Genomic DNA, 22,208 nt, shown 5'->3' on the forward strand with positions numbered 1-22,208 from the left:
CATTTTGATTTTGGCATTTTCAAATAATTGTTGGCTATAATTTTAAAAGGACTGTTTAAAAAAAATATATATATTTTAAGTTATGAAATAGCAGGGGATTTGTGTCCCAAATATATTGTCTGTTATAGAGGTCATTCAGTGTAACAGGATCAAGAAGCCATTCTGGAATCATATAAAAAACTGTCATTGAACAGTCTGTGAGGTCATCAAAAGACGCCCTGAAGACCATGTGAGTTTATTGCTCGTAAATATTTGATAATTTCCTTCATAAATGAGGAATAAATGAGGAATGTTTAGCACTGACAAAAATGTATTAAACTTAATTCATATTCATATTTAATAGCATTATTGTTTTATTTGTGTTATTGATTTATTTTAGATGGCCACAAACAGAGAGTTGTAAAAAGCCAAAAAGTAAATACAGACCTAGTAGCTTGGCCAGCAAGAAAACGAGAAAGGTATAAAGGATTGCAATTGTCAGAATAATAGCTTACTATTATTATTTCTGGACATAATTATTAATATTTCTAATAGTTCAAGAGAGGCATTTAAAGGGATTATCCACCCAAAATACCCATCCTGATAATGTTATTTATGTTGGCAAACAGAAAGTATAAATTTTATAAAAATAGTATAAACATAGCTGCAGCAGTAATTTTTTATTATTTATTATTATTATTTTGCTAAGCATGGCAAGGAGCATTAGAACATAAAATGCTTATTTTTTAGTATCTGCTTCTGACATAATTTACTCATGAATATTATTAAAACAAATACAATGAGTCAGACTAATTCTAAAAACATTGCAATTATGGAAACAATGACAATATTATGTCCCTTTTTGGTAAAATGTCATTTAGAGTAAAAAAAATCGTGTTCATTCAACATAACCGATATGTAAAAATTAAACAATATACTTATTCTGACCTGTACTTTTTTAAATATATGAAACAATATGCGATCATTATAAATTTGATTATATTTTAAATTATTTTTCACTTCCTTAAAAAGCTTCTTGCTGACAAATGGTAGTGGTCTGAAGGGTAACACTTTACAATAAGGTTCACTAGCTAACATTAGTTAACTACATTAGTTAACATGAACTGATAATGAACTGCACTTATGAAGCATTTATTTATCTTTGTTAATGTTATTTCGACATTTACTAATGCATTATTAAAATCTTGTTAACATTAGTTAATGCACTGTGAACTAACATGAATAAACCATGAACAGCTGGATTTTTATGAACTAACGTTAACAAAGATGAACTAATGCTGAACAGATGTGTTGTTTCATGGTTAGTTCATGTTAACTAGTGCATTAACTAATACAACCTTATTGTAAAGTTTTACCGTTTGAAGGATACTGGTAAAGTGTAAAGATTTAAAAATTACAGTTAGTATTTGGGGGCCTCATTGTGATCCTAAAATTAGTCATTGGTCAATTGGTCATCAAATGATTCTTGTTTAAATAAAAAAATAATATTTTTTGGCATATAAACTATTGTTACACAGAATGACATTTTAGTGGGTGTGTAAATTATGGTAAAAAATGTATGATATCCATATCAAAATATATAGAATTAGACACATTCTAATGTATGGAGAAAAAAAACCCCAACATTTAAAGCTGTATTACACTTTTATTTTTTGATGCTTGAAAACCCCTTTTCATCTTTGACTCTCATATAAAAAAATATTTTAAAACCATGGAATACAAATAAATGGCACATTATAACAAGCACAAACATTCATGCTTCCCTTGAGAGTCAGCCAACTGGTTAACACTGACACAAATGTAGTACAGTGCAAACAAAGGCCATATTGAAATATCAGAGACAGTGTCTCCTTACAGTACTGAAGATATACAAAATACCAAGGAATGTTTATAACACTTGAATATCATCTGAACCATTTTAAAGTCCTTTTTGACATAACTTTAGTGCAGCGGCAGTCTCGAGGACTAATGAAGAAAGTAGGTCATAATTAAACAATATAGACAATAAAAACAGACACACACACACTATGTTCTTGCCCTTGACCAGCAAAAGTTCTCAAGCTCTTCTTGTCTGTGTGATCCTGCATAAAATGTGTCTTGCTGACTGATTGATGCTTAAGTGTCAGGGCATTTCTCTTCAGCTTGATGGTGATGTTATTAGTATGATGTCAGCTCAGTCTGAAGACGTCACACAATTAGAGAGTCTCTGCTTAGATGAGTGGTCTGTTAAAAAACACCAAGAGCCACACATTAGACACCATTAGTATGACGCGTTGTTAGTGTGCCAGCGTAGTGCAGTACTTAGAGCCCATTAGAGTTAGTGATGCCATTTATGACACATTCAGGCAAACGGAACAAACACATAAAACCTGCCTGAGAAATCAAACTTTTTGATGATTCAAAAACATACATTCTTGTAAAGAATATGATTTACATTTCAGCATACACAAAGTAACATACTGTACAATTAAAATAATTTCATATTCACATTCAGTCACTCTTTGGAAAACAAATGACATAAAAATACAAAAAATAAAAAAGATTCTAGAGTATGTCTAATCTATGGAAGCATGTTTCTTCGGATTTAAAAATATAAAACGCTATTTGTGAGATAAAATAAGAAATAGTCACATTGTGAGATATAAAGTCACAATTGCAAGAAATAAAGCTTTATTTCTATATTCTTTTATGGTAACACTACAATAAGGTTGAATTAGTTAACATTAGTTAATGTATTAGTTAACAACTAACCATGAACAACAGTTCAGCATTAGTTAATCTTTGTTAAAGTAAGTTAATAAAAATACAGCTGTTCATGGTTTGTTCATGTTAGTGCACAGTGCAAAGCATTAGTAAATGTTGAAATAAATAAGTAAGATAAATAAATACTTTATAAGTGCAGTTCATTATTAGTTCATGTTAACTAATGTAGTTAACTAATGTTAACTAACGAACCTTATTGTAAAATGTTACCTCACTTGTTATATACACTACCATTCAGAAGTTTGGGTCAGCAAGATTTTTTAATGCTTTTGAAAGAAGTCTCTTAATCTCACCAAGGCTAAATTCATTTGTTTTGTTTTTTAAACGCAATATTGTAAAATATTATTATAATTAAAAATAACAGTTTTCTAATTTAATATATTTTCAAATGTAATTTATTCCTGTGATGGCAAAGCTGAATTTTCATCAGCCATTTCTCCAGTGCTTATTAACAGTAATCTAAAACTGTAAGTCTGAGGAATTGGGGAATTCTGTTTAACATAACAAAATCATAACATCATAATTTTACCCGGTCTAGTAGCTCCCTAAATTCTGAAGCTGTAAGAACAAGTTTAATATGTAAATTTTATTTTTGCCCTTTAGCATTTTTTAGCAATTATGTAAATATGAATGAATCATACATGGTTGGTGAGCTGAGATGGGTTTTTGTTGACAAGATACAGCTTGTTTTCAAGAACAGAACATTTATTTGTGTTCTTTAACATTTGGGGTTTTACATTTCATATTAATGGAATCTCAATCATGCCTTCTTTTTAGGCTTGTTTGTTTCACCCTTCAATGTACAAAAACCAGGGCAGACCGTTATAAGTAACTCACCAATTTCCTGTGTTTGTCCCTGTCCTCCCTATGCTCCTGTAGAGTATGGGACAGTCCTTGAGCCGGACGTGTGTATGAAAAAGGGCGCATGGCCGGATCAACAGTCCTGTACCGTTCTCTCCCTATAAGCTCTTCAGTTCTAAACCTCTCCACCTCCCTCTCAGTGTACGGAGGTAAAGGATCATCCTCCTCGGGGCGGTTGCTAGGTGATCTGCTTTGATAACAGTCACTGCTCTTCTTGGAACTGCCTTTTGAGGGTGTGTCGCTGTCATCATCAGCCCTCCCACCCCGCTCTCCGTGGCCTCTAGCCTTGCGCTCCAGTAGAGTGTTCAGGTAGGTATCGTCATACGACCTCTGACGAGCAACATAACGCTCACTGCCGCCTGTGTCGCGCCTTTTTGGTGGGGAAGGTGGCGAGCCTCGACGACGCCAGTGGTTATCGTCATCATCACGAGTATAACGTGGCCCGTCTCGGTATGACGTGGGATGGTCCCGCAACCTTGGACCCATTTCAAAGTCTCGCTGAGGTCCACGAAAGTCACCTCTTCGTCGACTGTGTGGGCCATACGAAATAGCAAACTCTTCCAGCTCATCTAGTGACCCCGTGCGCCCTCTACCGTCAAAGGCTTTGCGAGGCAGGTGCTCAGAGCGACAGTTCCACCTGCACAAACAGTCATGGTATTATTAGTGCACACATATACACTAAAGACCCGGTATACTCACGGCAAAGTTCAAATGCTCAAATTCTGAGAGTGGTATTTAGATGAATATGTAAAAATGTGCTGCACACTTTCAACAACAAAATAAACAACAAGAATTGACAACGGTGAGAAAACAGAAGTTAAGCAAGCGTCTGATCATAGCAATGAGGATATGTTTGCACAAGCTCTCCAATTTGGCACTTCAATCAAGTCAAGTTTATATACTACCATATACTATGTATTTCGTTAAAGCAAGCAGATTTACAGTATTGAAAATTAAAAGAAAAAAAAAAGCACCAGTGTCTTTTCCAATTAGAATTATAACTTCATTTTCTACAATGGCTACGTTTATATGCAAACGAATAATCCCTTAGTAGTCGGATTGACGGCTCAATCGGACTGAAAACCTTCATGTAAACACCTTAATCGATACGATTGAGCTTGATCCGAATTAAATTTTGATCCAATTGGAAGGGGTGGTTTATTCCTTTCTTAATCCGATCGAGAGAACATGTAAACCGAAACAGAAAGGACTGTGCATGTGCAATTACGTAGAGATAGCGTAATGACGTATGACGCGCGGAACAAGCTGTTCTTCCTGTTGAATAAAGTGTCATATAAATGAGTGTCCCGCTAAAATTATCCTTTCACTCAGCGTCTGTGAAGTGGAGCAGGACAACGTCCACCAGTCCTTGTTCTGGATTCTCATCCACAGCTGACTGGTTTTGGGCGTGGGATGGGGCATTTTACTGCGTAATAAATATAAGCAGCATGGCAAAACGTTTCATATGATCATTGTCTCCAAATTATGACCAGAAATGGATAAATATTAAAGGTTCAATGTGTAAATTTTAGCGGCATCTAGTGGTGAGGTGGCGAATTGCGACCGTCCACTGCTCACCCCTCCCTTTCGGTGACCGACACAGGACACAGATGTCATCGTCTGAGACAGCAGAGAGTAGCTAGCGCTCTGTAGATTAGTTTGTCCATTTAGGGATACTATAGAAACATGGCGGCGCAAAATGGCGACTTCACTGTAAGGAGAACCGCGGTGTAGATAGAAATGCCACATTCTAAAGTAATAAAAGCATGTATGTAAGGTCTTTATACACCATTGAAATAATTTAAATGTTTTTAAAGAAGTCTTTTACCCTCATCAACACAATTATCAACCTCATCAATTAAAAATACAGTAAAAATAGCAATATTATTACAATTTAAAATATTTTCTATTTGGATATATTTAAAAAAAATTATATTTAAAATGCTAATGTTAGAATGTATTCCTGTGATGGCAAAGCTGAATTTTCAGCATCATTACTCTAGTCTTCAGTGTCACATGATCCTTTAGAAATCATTCTAATATGCTGATTTGCTGCTCAAGAAACATTTCATATTATTGTTGAAAACCAGAATACATTTACTCCATCTTTTATGAATGGAGATTTATTTGAAAATGTTATGTGAGACACAGACCACCTAACACCCAATTTGAAAACCCCTTTGCTAAATTATTAGGTCATGCACACACACTCAAATTGTACCTGTTGTCATGCTCATCCAGAGAGTGATTGCTCTGATAATGTGAGGGGCGGAGCCCATGGCCAATCGATGCTGTTCTAAGATGCGCCACCTCAATGTGGTCACTGATGGGTGGTAGTGCCTTCCTCTGGACTTGCCGATAGGTCTGCCTGAAGTCTATGTCGCCATCATGCAGAGAGCTCAGTTCTGATAGGCTGCCAGCTGCTGACACAATGACATCATTATGGACTTGATGTTCTGCTTTTCTTTTACGATAACAACACAAATCTATTGCCATTGTCCATAGCCTGTAGCAGAAAATCTATAAATGGCAGAAATGATGTACTTGGTTAGAATATTATGAATTTAGATCAAGAAGCATGCACAATCACAGATTGATTTTAAAGGGATAGTTCATCTAAAAATGAACATCTGTCATTATCTGTTCTAAACGTGTGACTTTCGTATACCAAATGTGACATTCTTCAAGATATCTTATTTTGTGTTCCACAGAAGACTAAAAAAAATTTATGGGTTTTGGAACAAAATGAAAAATGATTTCCATTTTTTGGGTGAACTATCCCATGAATGTAAAAAGGCAAGTCCATGGGTGAGTTTAGATTGGAAACAATCATTATTTTTGCACTTCAATTTAGTGCTGCTATTGTTGCATAAACCACATGTGGTGTGTCACATCAGGTGTCACTTGACCATTGTTGCATAGCTTTTCACTGACTCAGCATAGATTAAAATTCAGCCTTCCTTTTTCACACACACAAATACACAGTATAGAAACATGCTGACTGCATACAGGCTTACATGGATGACTGGCCCCCTTGGTAGGGTGGAACTGCGGCAGGTCCCTCTCTACGTAGTACACAACCTTCATAGCGTCCTGACCCTGACTGGCCTGGAGTCGATAGCCACTGCGCACTGCGGGCACACACATGACCTGTGTGTTGCTACTGTGTCCATATTTCCACACACACTAATTTAAGGTTAAAACACACGCACGTAACACTCACTGGGTACTTAGTTATTATTGTGGACCTTTACAGAAGCATGCAAACATTTTTAGAATATTGCGTACTGTATTTATGTAATTATTCGATTTTATTAAACTGTTCCATTTTAGCCTGCTGTAGCACAAAACCCTGTCTTCACGTACCACCTGCAATCCAACTCAGCTAGTATAACTACGGCGGATTGGGAGAAGCACTTAAAAATAAAATGAAGGAATGTATTAATTAATTTTCTTTTTACATTTAAATAAATAAATAATTTAAATTGAGAAATAAACACTTTTTAAAATGTTTCCTGTTTCATAAAATTAAATGTTAAAACAATAGTTAAATATAATAAATTGATATGTTAGTAAAGAACTTCAAACGCAACTTATAAACCATAAACTATTTCTTTATTTCTTTACCAACCAAGTTTAAAAATGCCATACATGCATGAAAAGAACCAATTCCCCCTTCAGGGTCCATTCACCAATCTCATAGACAAAATAACTGCTACCTTCGCAATACCAGCTAGCTTTGTTTCACTGTCACCATCTTCAAAATGTCTTTGTCTAATGTTGTTAGCTCATGTTCACAAACATACTCAAATACAGCAAACACTCTCGTCTCATCCAACCACATTTCCTTCCAATTTGAAATACCATAGCCAGTTTTTTTTCCAAGAAGACAAAACTTATAGTAGGCTACCAGCTGAAGATGATGTTAGTCGAGTTTGATTCGAGTTAGATGATGCAGACATAAGTTGTTCAATCAAATGCAGATGCATTTTCACTAGACAGGCATCGGACAGATGTGTTTAAAGAAAAAGAAAAGACTTGCATGCTTTTGTATTTTCACTTACCTCCAGCTATATTGTTTTCTACTGAAGGAGGCACTGTAGACAACTTGGGTTCAATGATGGATGGAGCGGCTGGAGGGACAACAGGAACACCAGGAACGTAGTAAGGTTGATACATGGCAATCTGTGGAGGTTGGCCGCTCTTTGCCATCTTCCCTGCTTCATATACTGAGAAGGCAAAAGGGAATGTTTTTTTTTTTCAGGTTGTGAATGCGAACAAGCCAGTATGCATCTGTGTGTTTGTGTACTCACAGTGTTTTGGACAGCAACATGTATCAGGACAGCAGCAACAGCGTACATAACAACAGCAGGAGTGAGGGCAACACTGGCACCAGCAGATCCCAACCAACAACAGGAAGAGAACGCTACCAAGGACGACAACTCCCACAAACACCCACTCTAAAAGGGAGACAAGAAAGACTCATCAGGAAACTTGGTTTCCGTGGCACAAGCAGATCCTGAAGGAAGTGCTGTCCTCAAATAATTTGTGCCCACAGGATGTGAAGTCTCTGATCATGACCAACCACAAGGGAGAGTGTGAATGATGCAGAACCTCTTATCTCAAAGGACCTAATGATGAATTTCCTCTGGGTGTGGTGTTGAAATTCCAACGGCATACATTACGGACCTTTTCCTTAACACAGATACTGTACATTCACAAGAATGTTCATATTTATGTCTCTGAGCACTTAAGCCATGACAAGGTAACAAGACATTCAATTACTTTTTGGAAGTAAAGAGCAAAGTAACAAGTTTGTTTATGAATTTACGCCATAATACCAGGGCTGGGCATCAATACAAATTCTCATTTAGATTCCAGATTTGATATTTAAGTCATAATGTCCATTTTGCTTACGCATTTATTACTAAAAGTGAAACTTGATGTTTCTGATCTCTGACGTATCCATCAGACTGATTCAAACGAAGTTCATGAGCCTCTCTGAAGGGTTCATTAAAAAAGTAATTTGTTTGTGAATGGGACGATACTGGTTCCGCTGCATGTTACTGATTCACTAAAAAGAACCGCTTCATAAGAGTAATTTTAGTGAATCGGACTGCACTGTTCTTCAAGTGTTGCTTGGAGCCTGCAAATACAAGTGACGCATTTTCATGCCATTATTTCGCGGTACACTGCCTTTTTATCACAATCGATTCGGACTAAAAACACGGATAAAAATATGACTTCTTTTACAGTGGGCTGTAGACATAACAGCAGGCCAGGGGTGTGTCGTTACTGAAAAGCAGTGCAGGAAACAATGGCACATCGATGATTCGAGATTGTTCAAAAGAATATCGATTCATCAGAAAATCTGTATTTTTACCCAGCCCAACATAATGCCCTTTTAAAATGAGTAAAAGTGTTATTTTTAAATTTACTTCACTTTTTTACCATCAAAAACTGTTGAAAACCTTTCCTCTCATAATTTGGTGTGTGTGACAGCGTGCAAGTGAGCGGCATGATTCGATGCAGCAAAATTATCGCTCCAATTATTATAAATGAAGCTGTCTTTAACGCAAGTGGCTTAGAATAAAATAAAAAAAACTGCAAGCAATAGTGCTAGCATTTTGGAAGAGAGAAAGCCTCGGCACAGGGTGAGAAAAGTAACTATAGTGTTACATAAAAAAGTAGCAATAATGTGATTAGTTACTTACAGCTATGCAGTAATATATAATGCATTAGCTCATGCATATACAGTACGGTCCCAGTCAAAAGTCCTGACACAATTCACTGAATTTATGTTTCTTATGACACTTGCATACTTGAAATTAGATTTGTAAACATGAGTGGATAACTATTTTGGTCACTGCATAATCCCTATACTTCTAATTGTGTTACTTCATAGCTTTGAAGACTGTCCTACTATTATTCTATTCTATTCATATATGATAATTGTACCCTAAGTTTTTTAATTATTATTTGTTGTTTTTTAATTTTCAGAATGAAGAGATCAGATTGGAGCATTTTAGAGTTTGCTGATTGCAGAAGAGGATAAAGCAGATTAACAGAAAGGGCCTGTGTGAGAGCACCCACTGAAAAGGAAAGGGGGAGAAAGAGGTATGGCAGGCGTACCTGGCATAATCTCCAAATCAAACTCAGGCAGGATGTCATCCAGCACACCTGTCCTACCTGGAGAAGGGAGAAGATCAGATATAAACGGCAACAGTGGGCAGCAAGTGAAAGTTCAAAGTTTAGGGCAGTGGGTAAAGGCTTGTGTGTGTTATTATGGAAAAAGTTACACTGTTAGTGTCTGTGGATTAATCAAAAATGCAAGTTGAAAGCAGATTTGATGACTTTGATTGGCCTTTTTTGTCAGTTCAGACTAAATCAAGTAGGTACTATGTCTGATTTTGTATTAAAGAATACAAACGTATAAGTCTGCATCTACATACAGTGTCATTCAAAAGTCTGGACACAATTCACTGAATTTATGTTTCTCAACTGGTTTTGTAAGCATGAGTGGATAACAATTTTGGTCACTGCATAATCCCTATACTTCCAATTTTGTTACTTCATAGTTTTGATGACTGTATTATTATTCTATAATATAAAAAACCCTGAATAACCAATAATGCATAGGTGTGTCCAAACATTTGATTGGTAGTGTAAGTGCATAGGTGTGCATATGAGTGTATCTGTGTTTGTTTGCAGTCCCTGACACATGCCAAGTAAAGGTGAAAGGTCATAATCCTCTGTGGATGAATAACTAATTTTAGGCCAGTGCTGTGTTTCTGTAGTGGTTACTGACAGTAATGATATGTTGACATGTTTCTGGTTCCCAGGGTTTATGCTAATGTAGATGGGTACATTCGTGCAGTATTTATATTTGGCCTGAGCACAGATCAGGTTCACTAATGTGCACGGACAGGGAGAGTGGGAAAGAGATGAGGTAGAGGGGGCTTCAGTGGGAGAGACAGCGGAGGAATATGGGAGACTAATTAATCACACAGCCTCATTAACCATCTTGAAAGGGGGCAAGAGTACGTCATCACCATGGAGACAGTGTTGGCATTGTTTGGAATTAAAAGGTGTCCCAGAGCACTGTCCAATTACCTTCAACAAAGATCTTCCCTGAAAGAGAAATGAAGGGGTGGCCTTACATGTACAGTCTATTTTACACTGAGTATACTTTGTGGCTGGCACACTGCCAAAAATAAAGAGCATTCTCACCAAACTGGCCTCAATGTTTAGCCTAAGACCTATGTCTGAATACAATTCATAACGCAACAAGTGTGCAGGACACCGAATCTCAATCGTTAATGTTAGCATGAAATGAAAATTCACCTATCTATTTTCTAAATGTATGTTATTGATCTTATTGGGAACAATTTATCAGTGAATATGATTAAGTTATTTTTTATTTTAACCTCAAAATATCCAAACTAACAAAACTCCATTTTCTCTCTTGTGACATGAGCTGGACTTCTCCAATCATTTAGTCTGTTTAAACTCCACCCCTATCTTACAATCGACCACAAGCTCGCATTTAGATCCGCCTCCATTCAATCAACAACTGATGGATAGAACCAATAACTCGGTTGTACGTCACAACACGGAAGAAAAGATCTGTCTTCTATGAGTCTTAACAAAAAGCTGCAAGTCTTTAAACTGAATTTGAGGGTGTTGTAAACAAATCTGCCCACTGTCAGAGCAGATTTATCCCTGAGTGACAGGAAATGCTTAGCTGGCAGACAGGAAGAGGAAAAATAATATCCACCTCCATCCCCTCTACTCCTCCGTTACAGTCATTAAACGAACCGTAACCTGAGAGTAAAGGGAACCTCATGAAGAGAGGTAGAGACATGAGGAGAGAGACAGCTCTGTCTAGTGTAGATTGCAAGTTATTATCAGACTTAAAGGGATAGTTCACCCAAAGTTTGTATGACTTTTTTGTTCTGTGGAACACAAAACAGGATATATTGTTTTTGCCCATAAAATGAAAGACCATGGGGCCCAAATTAACAATGTGATATTTTTCAAAATGTCACCTTTTTTATTCAAAGAAGAAAGACAGTAATACAGATTTGGAATGATGACAGAATTTCTATTTTGGGGGGGAACTATCCGCTTTTGCATGTAATATACCCTACAACCAAATGTGTTCTCTAACAATTTTATGTCGACTGGGAAAATTAATTAAGAGAATTAAGAGAAAATAGGGTTCCCACATAAAGGAAATACTTGTCACCAAAACATCAAACGAAACTTAATAATATGGTAAATGGACTGCATTTATATAGCGCTTTTAACAGACCAATGGCCATCCAAAGCGCTTTACACATTGCCTCACATTCACCCATTCACACACCGACGGCGGTGTCAGCCATGCAAGGCGCCATCCAGCTCATCGGGAGCAGCTGGGGTTAGGTGTCTTGCTCATGGACACCTCGACACTTGGTCAGGTGGAACCGGGGATCGAACCACCAACCTTCCGGTTTGTAGACAACCTACATGAACCACTGAACCACTGCCGCCCCAATAATAGCCAACTTTTTTCCACAGTAATTTCTATGTGTTACCTATAAAAATGAGGGTATTTGCTTAGGTACAATAACAAATTACTGTGTCACAAATCGGTTATTATTCTAAACAGTTGAGATTTCTTTGACATTTTGATTTCACAGTAAAACTGTATTGATACTAGGGATCGACCGATATGGATTTTTTAGTGCCGATGCCGATACCGATTTTTTTTCATCAGCCTTAGCCGATGACCGATATGGGCTGCCGATTTTCTTGAGCCGATATTTGGAGATAAATTAAAAATAAAATTCTTAATTTAAATAAATTCTGAAAATAAATATTTAAGCATAAATAAAATTATTACACTATTGCACACAGTATCAACAAGCAAACAGCATAATAAAGTGCAAACTGACTGTACTATACTTAATTTTAAAACTATTTACAACCTAGTCATTTAATGGTTATAGGTGCATTTAACTTAATCTCTTGTAGAGCAACACCAGCGGTAAATCAGGAAAAAATCTCCCAGTGCTCCACGTGAAACTTCAGTCTTTCGACCTTTTACCATTGTGTCAATTCTCAATTGATTTTGATTAATATGCGCGAGGGAGGGAGAGCAAGACAGTTTGAAGACGGTGAGAGCTGCCTGTGGACGCCTGTCTGTAAATAATGCAGGAAAAAAAATATCGGCGAACGCAGAAGCCTTGTATCAGAATTAGGAATTGCACTGTAATTACCAGTAATTTATTACAATACCGTATTCGGAATTTTACTGTGGTATCAATTAGGGTTAGACCGATATATCGGCCGGCCGATATTTGCGATTTTTACATGTATCGGCATTGGCCGGCCGATATATCGGTCTAACCCTAATTGATACCACAGTAAAATTCCGAATACGGTATTGTAATAAATTACTGGTAATTACAGTGCAATTCCTAATTCTGAGCAATAATAGGGTTGCTTTTAGCATGCACCACTAAGAACCAAGAAGAGCTAAACTGTAAGTAAAATTGGACTACTCAGCAAGTGTAATGAAATAGGGAGTGTCTGGTTCAAAGTCAAACTTTTAAACCACCAAATATTACACTCTCCATTTCATAAACCAATTAAATCTTGATTACTCAGAGGGCAGGAGCGACTTCCTCCTAGCACTCTCGTTGATCCTCCTCTGTAAGCTCTAACCCTCTCATGTTATTTTTCTCTTCACCGCACAGGACTGTTCTGGAGGCCCTGGCATCCTCTGGCCCCTGAAACCCCCTTCATTCCCATGGAAACGGCTTAAGAAGTGGCTTATATTGCTCTTGTCGATAACGGCCAGTTATTTACCCTTTGTCTGGCATGAGGCGTCTGACTTTGCTTTGTCCAGCTGACACAGAAATAACTTATGCTGTTGGGGTCAGTCCCAAAGCACCAAACAAATTGTTTCTCTCCGCAGTGATCCTGTCCAGGACGTGTAAAATATGTGAGGTTGTCCTGATCTGCCGGGGCACAAATGAACAATAGCTTCTCTTATTAAGGATCTGAGCCATGTTGAGAAGCATGCGCCGTTCAGTTGTTGCCATGGTAGCGCTTGTAAGTGCACTCAGGAATTCAGAAAGGGATTGGCATTAACAATTATTTAGATACAACAACCAAGCATGCACACACAAAAGTAAAAACTTTTGGAACTTTTTTCAAAGAAAATTATGTAAATAATCACAGTTATTGGGAGTCCCTAAAGCGCAGCATTTACTGGCACTATTTTGAGCATTTTTAACAGTTAAGACTTTTTGAAAACCATGTTATACCCATCTAACAAAATATGTTCCCATTTAAGTTTCCAAAAAGGTTATTTCTGAACGTTCTTTCTTGGTCATTAAAAAAGTTAAGGGAACATTTCCATTATCATTATTGCAAACATAATGGGAACGTTACTGTTATGCTAGGGGGAACAAAAGAGATGGCAGGCATCAAGCAGATCTATCTGTGCACGGTTTATCTGAACAAATAAAACATAAACTGAGAGAAATGAACACAACGAGCTAGGAAACACAAGGAACAGAAGAACGCAAATCATCTAGGCCTACATGTAACAGCAAACATCGACTGACAAGGAATTACAGAACTAATCAACATGAAAAACAACAACAAACTACAAACATGGCATAAGAAACAGTAAATACAACAAACGTCCTGACAAGACAGGTAACATATAACAGTTACTTTGAATGTTCTCGTAACATTTTTTTTTTAAGTAGTAACAATTTAAAAATGTAAGATGAACATCCAACTAAATGTTTCAGGTAAAAACGTTGCATGGACTGTCTAAATGTTTTTGAGCTAACTCTCTGAGAACATTATGAAAGACCAGATAACTTTGAACAAATGTTTTATACTGGAAGAGTATGTATGTGTACGTATGTATGTGCGTTTATAAGCATGTATATGTAGGTTTACCTGTTGTATTACCAAATATTTTTGGATTACAATATCCAAAAACCACTAGAACAATATTATATTTTGTTGACTTATGTACTTGCACTATCCCAAATGTTTCCAAGAATGTTTAAATCCAGAGAAATAAGCTATTTTAACCATGACACGGACTGTGTCTGTGCGTCACCTATCAATGACATCATACCCCCGTTACCCTCGATTTCAGGTTTATTTTGTAGAAACCATGGAAACACCAAAGACGCTTTAATATATATATATTTTTATTATGTGTTTTATTAGACAGGTAGGCAACTATTTGGAGACATTCTTGGACAGAAAAAAAATCATTGTTATATAGCTCAACACAGTTTGTCTAATTGTTTAAATCTCCTTTTCTTGATTTACTGTGAGTACCATGTTTTACCATGCCTAATAATGATCTACACATGACTGGAAAAAGCGGAAGCATCTGTCTGCGGAATAATAAAAGCTCTCCAAAATCAAGGCGTCATCAAGCTACACCTTTTTTTGAACCTTTTTTCCACGTCGACCTTTAGCAACCTCTAGCAGCAAAAAATTACATATTGTGGCTTCAATATAGTGCTAGTACTAACCGATTATGGAAACATTTTGAAAAAAAGATCTATGTAAATACCCACGAAGCTGTGTTGACTGTTACTGTTTGTCTTAGTTCTGGAAAGATATAAAAATAAACTATAAGAAAACATTAGCCTACTTGAAGAATGTTTCTTCATAACTTTGAGAGACCTAGCTAAAGTTGAATGTTATCTGTTAGCTGGGTACTGAACTGACATTTTTGTATTGTTAATTAAGGTTTTGAAAAGGATGTGAGACTCACCCTGCACTAGTAGCTCCACCTGGTCTTCATTTTTCCCTTCCAGATCATCAGAAATGGTCACCTTACAGAAATACACACCGCTGTCGCCCCACTGCAGCTGTCCAATGTGCAGATCTGCTTCTGAAAAGGCCAGGAAATATTATACCCATATTATTAACTCAAACTGAACAATTAATAAATTTAATTTAGTTTTAATAGTTTTAGTTTTTGGTTTACGTTGTAACATTGATTAGCTGTCAGTTGCGTAATTTGTTTAATCTGAATTAGGCCAACATCAGTCACTTTTAGCACTTAACGTTTTTTATTCAGTGAGAACAACACTTCATTCATACTCATTATCTATCTGTAATATTTTGTCAGAACACTCATAGTCTTTGTTGGAGAGGTGACTGGAGGAGGGAGAGCTTTGATGGCTAAAGTCAGAGGAGAGGGTGTTTGCGTTTGATAAGGAAAGCCGTGGGGGTCTTTTGTGAGACCTTTATGAGGTCCAGCCCCCTGACCATTGTGCGACCTAGAAAAAAACAGCCCTATTTAAGGAACAGGAAAACACAGCACAATCGGCTGGGTTTCCTAGGGAGAGAGTGGGTTTACACACAAAATTGCAGATTTGAGTGTAACGGCTCAAAATTTAATAATAATATAACAAGATGATTTTATTAAACAGTGGCCCCAAGAGGTATTTGGGCCATTAAGCCACCGTTAAATGTCATTTATGAAGTCATTGGATTAAAAAAGAAAGTGGCATCTGAAAACATATTATGCTAGACCTTTTCTCATCTCATGTATGTCAGTTCCCCTTAAGTTCACACAGGTGCCCAACCACAGGTGTAGTTTATCCCAATAACTACACTACCACAAACTGTTTTTAACACTAATAATACTTAATATAGCATATTAAAATAATTTCTGAAGGATCATGTGACACTAAAGGCATTTTAAAATTAAAATAGAAAAGTTATTTTAAATTGTAATAATATTTCACAATATTACTGTTTTGTATTACAATAAATGCAGCCTTGGTGAGCATAAGAGTTCTTTCATAAACATAAAAAAATAGTACCAGAAACTTTTGAACAGCATTGTTTTAAACCTATCAAACATAACTATCAATGTCTTTCTTTGAAATAAATTCCACTTAGTTTGGTGGGTTTTTTTTTCTTTCTAATGCAATGAAATTCATACATTTTAAGTGTAACTTATATGTTATTATGCCAGTGTTGCTTCATAAATCCCTCTAATCATGATGTTATTTAATTGACTATTAGCCAACTTGTTGACTTTTTTACCATTTTGTGTTTGAGATTAACCTGTTGAATTATCTAGTTAATAAATGACCATGGAAGTCCCCTTTGTGAGTCGGTAAGTTTGGAATTTCCTTTTCCAACTGACTAATACTGTCATTTCAATGTGTCCGTATTGATCTGTAAAAACTGTAAAGGTTTATAAGGTAATTCATGACAATATTCTGACTAATACTAACTTCACATCTAAAGAAGCTAAACAACCTCCAGCAAAATATTGCAGTTATAAGACAACAAAGACATTACTGTTAATGATGGAGATATCTCTTCCTTTGTAGTGTTCTGCTAAGGTCATGGAAGCTCCCTGTCCTGAGGCCACGATGCGGACCGTGCGGCCCTTGTCAGAACAGTCCAGATGAGACGTAGCTCCCAGATCAGATACGCGGACCCCCATGGACTCAGGAAAGGTGAAGGAATCCCGAGTGCGGTCTGTACAGTAAGACTTGTACCACCACTGTACCACTGCGGTTTGAGTGGAGTGGGTGGTGTAATGACACGGAAGAACAATGGAGGAGAACAGCATGGCAAATTTCTTCTCATCTTTCACAATCACCTGTACACCATTGCAACTCTGAACTGTGCCAAAATAAGAGAGAAAGAAATGTATAGTGAGAAAAAAAAAAACATTATTACCGAATGACAGCAACATCATTACACTTTGCCTAGATTTTTGCCGTTTTGCAGTATGGATGCTAGTAGTCGACGCTAGTTAATTATTTTTTAATTCTGTCATCATTTACTCACACTTATGTTGTTCCAAACTTGTATTAGTTTCTTTCTTCTGTTGAACTAAAAATAAGATATTTTGAAGGATGTTGGTAACCAGACGGTTGACGGTAGCCATTGACTTCCATAGTAGAAAAAAAAATACTATGATAGTCAATGGCTACCATCAACTGTCTGGTTACCAATATTCTTAAAAATATCTTCTTTGGTGTTCAACAGCAGAAAGAAACTCATAAATTTTTCGGTGAACTAACCCTTTAACGAAAGTCAGAGCCAGTCTGCAGATTTCACAGAAAACCGTGTGCTAAAAAATGTAAGTCTGTGCCCATTTTACATTTTTTAGCTTAAGAGGTATCAAGTGTTTCATATTTTTGTTTGTTTTAGAACACTTTCTTTCTGTTTGTCATGCATCTCCTAATAACAAGGCGCATGTATGAGTTTGTTGTGTTCAGAATGACTTAAAAGTCTCTGATCATGATGGCCAGTTTATCTCTGTAACCAATTACAATGTCAGCATATTTGTTTTTTTCATATAAAACTGTTGGGACAACTACAATTTTTGTGTTGATCCCCATATCACCACATTAGAGGCACAATATGTAGTTTTTCGCCTCTAGACGTCGCCTATTTAAAACAAAGGCATAGCTTGATGACGCACAGATTGAGTTGTCTTCTTCACCTCACAGCCGGTGGAAAAGATGGGATTCTGGCAGAAATCAAGTTCATGGATGAGATTACTAACATTACTGTAGTATGAAGCAGAGCAGGGCCGAGTGCTGTGGGAGCTGAACGAGGTCGCAGACCGATATGACTAGGAACTATACTCTCAGTCCTGCGTAATAATCGAGGAACTTTGCTGCCGTAACATGGGTGCAGCAGCGCAATGATATTACGCAGCGCCTGAAAATAGTACCCAGCACGCTCTCTGTGCAAGCAGGTTGTCATGATGGTTATGTTGACGGCAGTTAGCCTATTTTCAGGTGCTTCATAATATCGCTGTGCCGCTGCACCCATGGTACGGCACAAAGTTCCTTGATCATTACGCAGGAATGAGAGTATAGTTCCTAGCCATATCGGCCAAGAAAATCACAACTTTTCATTTTCCGTCGGCCTTAGTACACAATGTAACTATACACATCACAACATGTAAATAGAAAAAATGTTGCCGCTATTTTGTCACTTATTGAGCAGTAGGCTAGCTGGAGCCGTTTACCTCCAGTCTTTGTGCTAAGCTAGGCTAGGGGCGGGTGCGTCAGACAGAATTATGGCACGCACAGAGATGAGAATGGTATGTATGGACTTATCTAACTCTGGGGGATATGGTGAATAAGCTAAAGTCCCAAAAAGTCTGTGTGTTCCTGTTATTTTAAAACATATTGTATGATGGATAAAATGCTGTATTACTGTTACTAAAAATAAAGCAGTGTAGTGTAGCACTATAACAAAATAGTGTTTTTGGTCAAGTTAAAACTGTTAAAAACTGGTTAAAATTGCTTATTTCTCTGTATTTAAACATTCTTGGAAACATCTGGGATAATGTAAGTATACAAGTCAACAAAATATATAACACTGTTCGAGTGGTTTTTGGATATTTAAATCCAAAAATATTGTGCCTTTAATTGGTTGATATTTGGTGTTTAAAAGAAGCTACTTTTGCTGTAGGTTAATTTTGTTAGGGTCATATATCTAATTCATCAACAACAAAATGTGTTTTTGTGCATTTAATGCGTAAAAATTAGAGACAAAACTGTATCCTTTCCTTTTTGTCAAATTTAGTGGATCAGCAAACACACCCACGAGCAAAGAGAGTAATGCAAATTCCAAGATACAGTAAGCTTTTAGTTGCAACTGTAATGACTACTGACCCGTTCATGATTAGTATTATGGCGTTTGAGTCTAATGGTACGTTTCACAGTGTCAGAGACAGGCATGTGTTCATTACCCAAAGCCCTTTCTCAGACTAGGCCTAACTAACCAGTGCATCAAAAAAAAAAAAAAAAAAATTCTTTGCTCAGTGCCTCTTTTCGAAATGCTTAGTCACTCCATTCCAAAGGGAATCAGTTAGAGATTACAAGGTGAGATGACCTGAAAACAAATGCCTAAAAACATCTGGATCCAGTCAGTCAGCATTTGCGTGTGTGTGTGTGTGTGCATGAAAGAGTGTGTTTGTCCAGCCGTGTGGGAGATTATGGAACAGAAAGTTGGACAAAATCAGAGAAGCACCCGGGAGGAGGATCTGCTGGTGTGAGAAACACAGAAAGAGAAGTGTGAGTGAAGAAAGTTAAATTCCATGCTATGCAGGGGGCGCTGAGGGGGCTGTAGTTTTTTTGTAGAGACGTCACCGTCTGTAGCACTGACTGTTTGGGGTGGAACCTAAACATTCTAAAAAGATCAAATTTAGTGCAAGTAGAGCAAAGGTCTCTACCACAAACACAGATACACCCTAATTCTCGTCAAAGGATGGAGCACACAGCATAAAAATATACAACTGCCAGTCATCACAGATGTCTGGATGAGACACTCATTCATTGTTGCCTTAGAGGAAACAGAGCAACTTCCTGAGCATTTTCCAACTGTACTTGAGTATAGAATGATCATGTTGCTGAGGGAAATGTAGGCGACGATTCTTGATTACATTCATTAATACTCAGTTCAGGGTAGATGGGGTCCTCCTTTTGTCCTCTCTTTTGCCTGTTTGAATCATTGTTTGGCATTACGGTGAACCCCCACACACTAAGACTCAGTGTAGGAGGGGGGTGTTGAGGTCCCACCAATAAGATACACTCATAGACTCAGCCATCCATGAACACCCAATTAGGTTAAAGAGATTTAAACCAAGCCGTTAGTAGCAGGAAACTTTACTTGATTGTATGTGTTAATGAACTGCTGATGCTAACTAAATCATTATAGGGAGGTGTATTACATATTATTGCAAATAGTATTCCGCTCTTCAACAGCTCAAAACAACTTTTCTCAACAATATTTATACAAATTCACACATATACTGTCTACTGAGAGGGATTTTTTTTAAAGTGTAGTTTTAGATCACATCAGTTCACAAAGTTGGCCACTGACTTGCTCATAAAACAACCATCATATATTGTATTGTCTCTGTTGCATCCACCCTTCAAGAAGTGATACAATGCAGCTGCACTCCCTGGCACACATTCCAGCAGCACTTCCCACAATTCTCTCCCACAATAACAACTTTGGGATGTTAAATAGTTTCAAATGTTCGTCATGCTTTCTATGCAGTATAACTAAAGAAGGCTCATACAATCTTAAGCTGTGAAGTCTTTTATATGTACTTTTATATAAGAGCATAGGCCTACGTCTGTAGCCTATATAAAGCCATTCTAAAATCATCGATAATCAATTATAAATATTATTGTTGAACAGATGTAGGCTACATTTTAATTTAAATAAGAGTCATTTATTTTATTATTATATTTAGTTTGGTTTTTAGCTTGTAGTTTTGAATATAACAAACTCATTTTACACTAAAAAAAGTGCCAAATAGACTATGTAATTGAAATATATATATATATATATATAAAAATGTTCATAAAATTAGTAAATTGTAAATGTTTAATCAGATGTTAATGTAAATGGATTATAGTAAAAACCGTCGCGAGGACCCGTGATCAATCTAAAAATAAAGCCGTGCTCCAGGTTCTCTAAGCTCTCAACCTGTTGCTTTAGCTGTCTGTCTCAGTTTTCTATCTCTATATCGTGATCAAAAGTAAAACAGATGAGTAACTTACGTGAAAATTGTATGAATAAAATCCAGAAACCGTGTGACAAAACCATGATCCAGTTTAGTGCGGTTTAATTTGCAGGTATCTAGTCCATCTTCTCTCGGACTGTTATTCGCTTGCTTCATCTCCGTCTGCTCTGCGCTAGTTAGAATGAGCGGACTGTACCACTTTACTAAAGGGGGAAGAAACTGTGAAAATTGCAACTAAAACCAAAATAAATGGCTAAATGGTTGTTGCTGAGTTGAACGTGTAATTAGATTAAAAATGCATAAATAATTGAAAAGAAATATTTGTCAAAGAACGATCAGAAACTACTTTACATAACAGGCACCGCCACGGTCTCCCAATCTTCTAAAGTGGATGTGTCTTTCAGAAAAATACTGGAATATATTAAGGAATATATTGCATTCATTCAACGTAAAAAGTATAGAGCGGTTACATTTTACATGGTATATATCCAGCTAAAATTGTGTTAGAGAGGTTTAATTTAGATATTGATTATTCTTGTGACTTTTATTCAATGGAAAAATAATCTATTACCCATCTGTTTTGTAATTGTAGCCTATACACATATTTTTTTGGGATGTGAAAAATTTCATTAGAAGGGAAAACAGATGTTATATTTAATTTAAATAATTTAGATGTATGTATTATTTCAATGAAAGTTATTGTTACAAAAATGTTACTTTTATTGTACAAGTTTTTATTTCATAAAATGTCATATACACAAGAAGAAATGGTCAGGGTCCAAGCCAAATTGTATTCATTTTCTTCAGGAGACTAAAGACTATTGCACCAGTTTGGAGAACATTATCAATAAAAAAGTACGGAAGACTTGTCATATTTTTAATGAATATATATATATTTTTCGATTAATGGGTGGAAATTAATATGTACATTTCTGTATTTACAGTTGTGTACTATACTGGTGTATATACTACTAAGTTTCTCTGGTTAATAATACAAATAAAATAAAAAGTAAAAAGTATAGAGCTG

At 36.5% G+C, this 22,208-nt stretch overlaps 1 protein-coding gene across 6 annotated transcripts; it reads right to left on the reverse strand.

Moving 5' to 3' along the window:
• Positions 1 to 1,628: 1,628 nt before the first annotated feature.
• On the reverse strand, positions 1,629 to 21,355 carry LOC307129660 (immunoglobulin-like domain containing receptor 2). 6 transcript variants are annotated; one of them, XM_079822271.1, is made up of 10 exons: positions 21,219 to 21,355; positions 16,975 to 17,304; positions 15,428 to 15,547; positions 9,757 to 9,813; positions 7,938 to 8,084; positions 7,689 to 7,853; positions 6,642 to 6,755; positions 5,846 to 6,044; positions 3,601 to 4,261; positions 1,629 to 2,223 (listed from the first exon to the last, which is right to left on the reverse strand). In XM_079822271.1, the coding sequence occupies exons 1-10, from the start codon at positions 21,262 to 21,264 to the stop codon at positions 2,188 to 2,190; spliced, it is 1,875 nt and encodes a 624-aa protein (XP_079678397.1). In that variant the 5' UTR covers positions 21,265 to 21,355; the 3' UTR covers positions 1,629 to 2,187. The 6 variants fall into 6 exon arrangements, with proteins under 6 accessions (XP_079678397.1, XP_079678400.1, XP_079678398.1 ...); XM_079822274.1 differs by lacking the exon at positions 6,642 to 6,755 and having other exon boundaries at positions 21,219 to 21,350; XM_079822272.1 differs by lacking the exon at positions 9,757 to 9,813 and having other exon boundaries at positions 21,219 to 21,330.
• Positions 21,356 to 22,208: the final 853 nt, after the last annotated feature.

Source organism: Gobio gobio, assembly GCF_949357685.1.
Source record: "Gobio gobio genome assembly, chromosome: 7".
In the NCBI taxonomy this organism is placed as follows: domain Eukaryota; kingdom Metazoa; phylum Chordata; class Actinopteri; order Cypriniformes; family Gobionidae; genus Gobio; species Gobio gobio.

Excerpts from the sequence above, each read along its gene's own strand:
- LOC307129660 (XM_079822271.1), bottom strand. The coding sequence starts at position 21,264 with ATGGTTTTGTCACACGGTTTCTGGATTTTATTCATACAATTTTCAC. Across the intron at positions 8,085-9,756 it reads TGATTTGGAGATTATGCCAG|AGTGGGTGTTTGTGGGAGTT; the intron begins GTACGCCTGCCA and ends TCTCCCTTTTAG. Across the intron at positions 6,756-7,688 it reads AGAAAACAATATAGCTGGAG|TGCGCAGTGGCTATCGACTC; the intron begins GTAAGTGAAAAT and ends GTGTGCCCGCAG.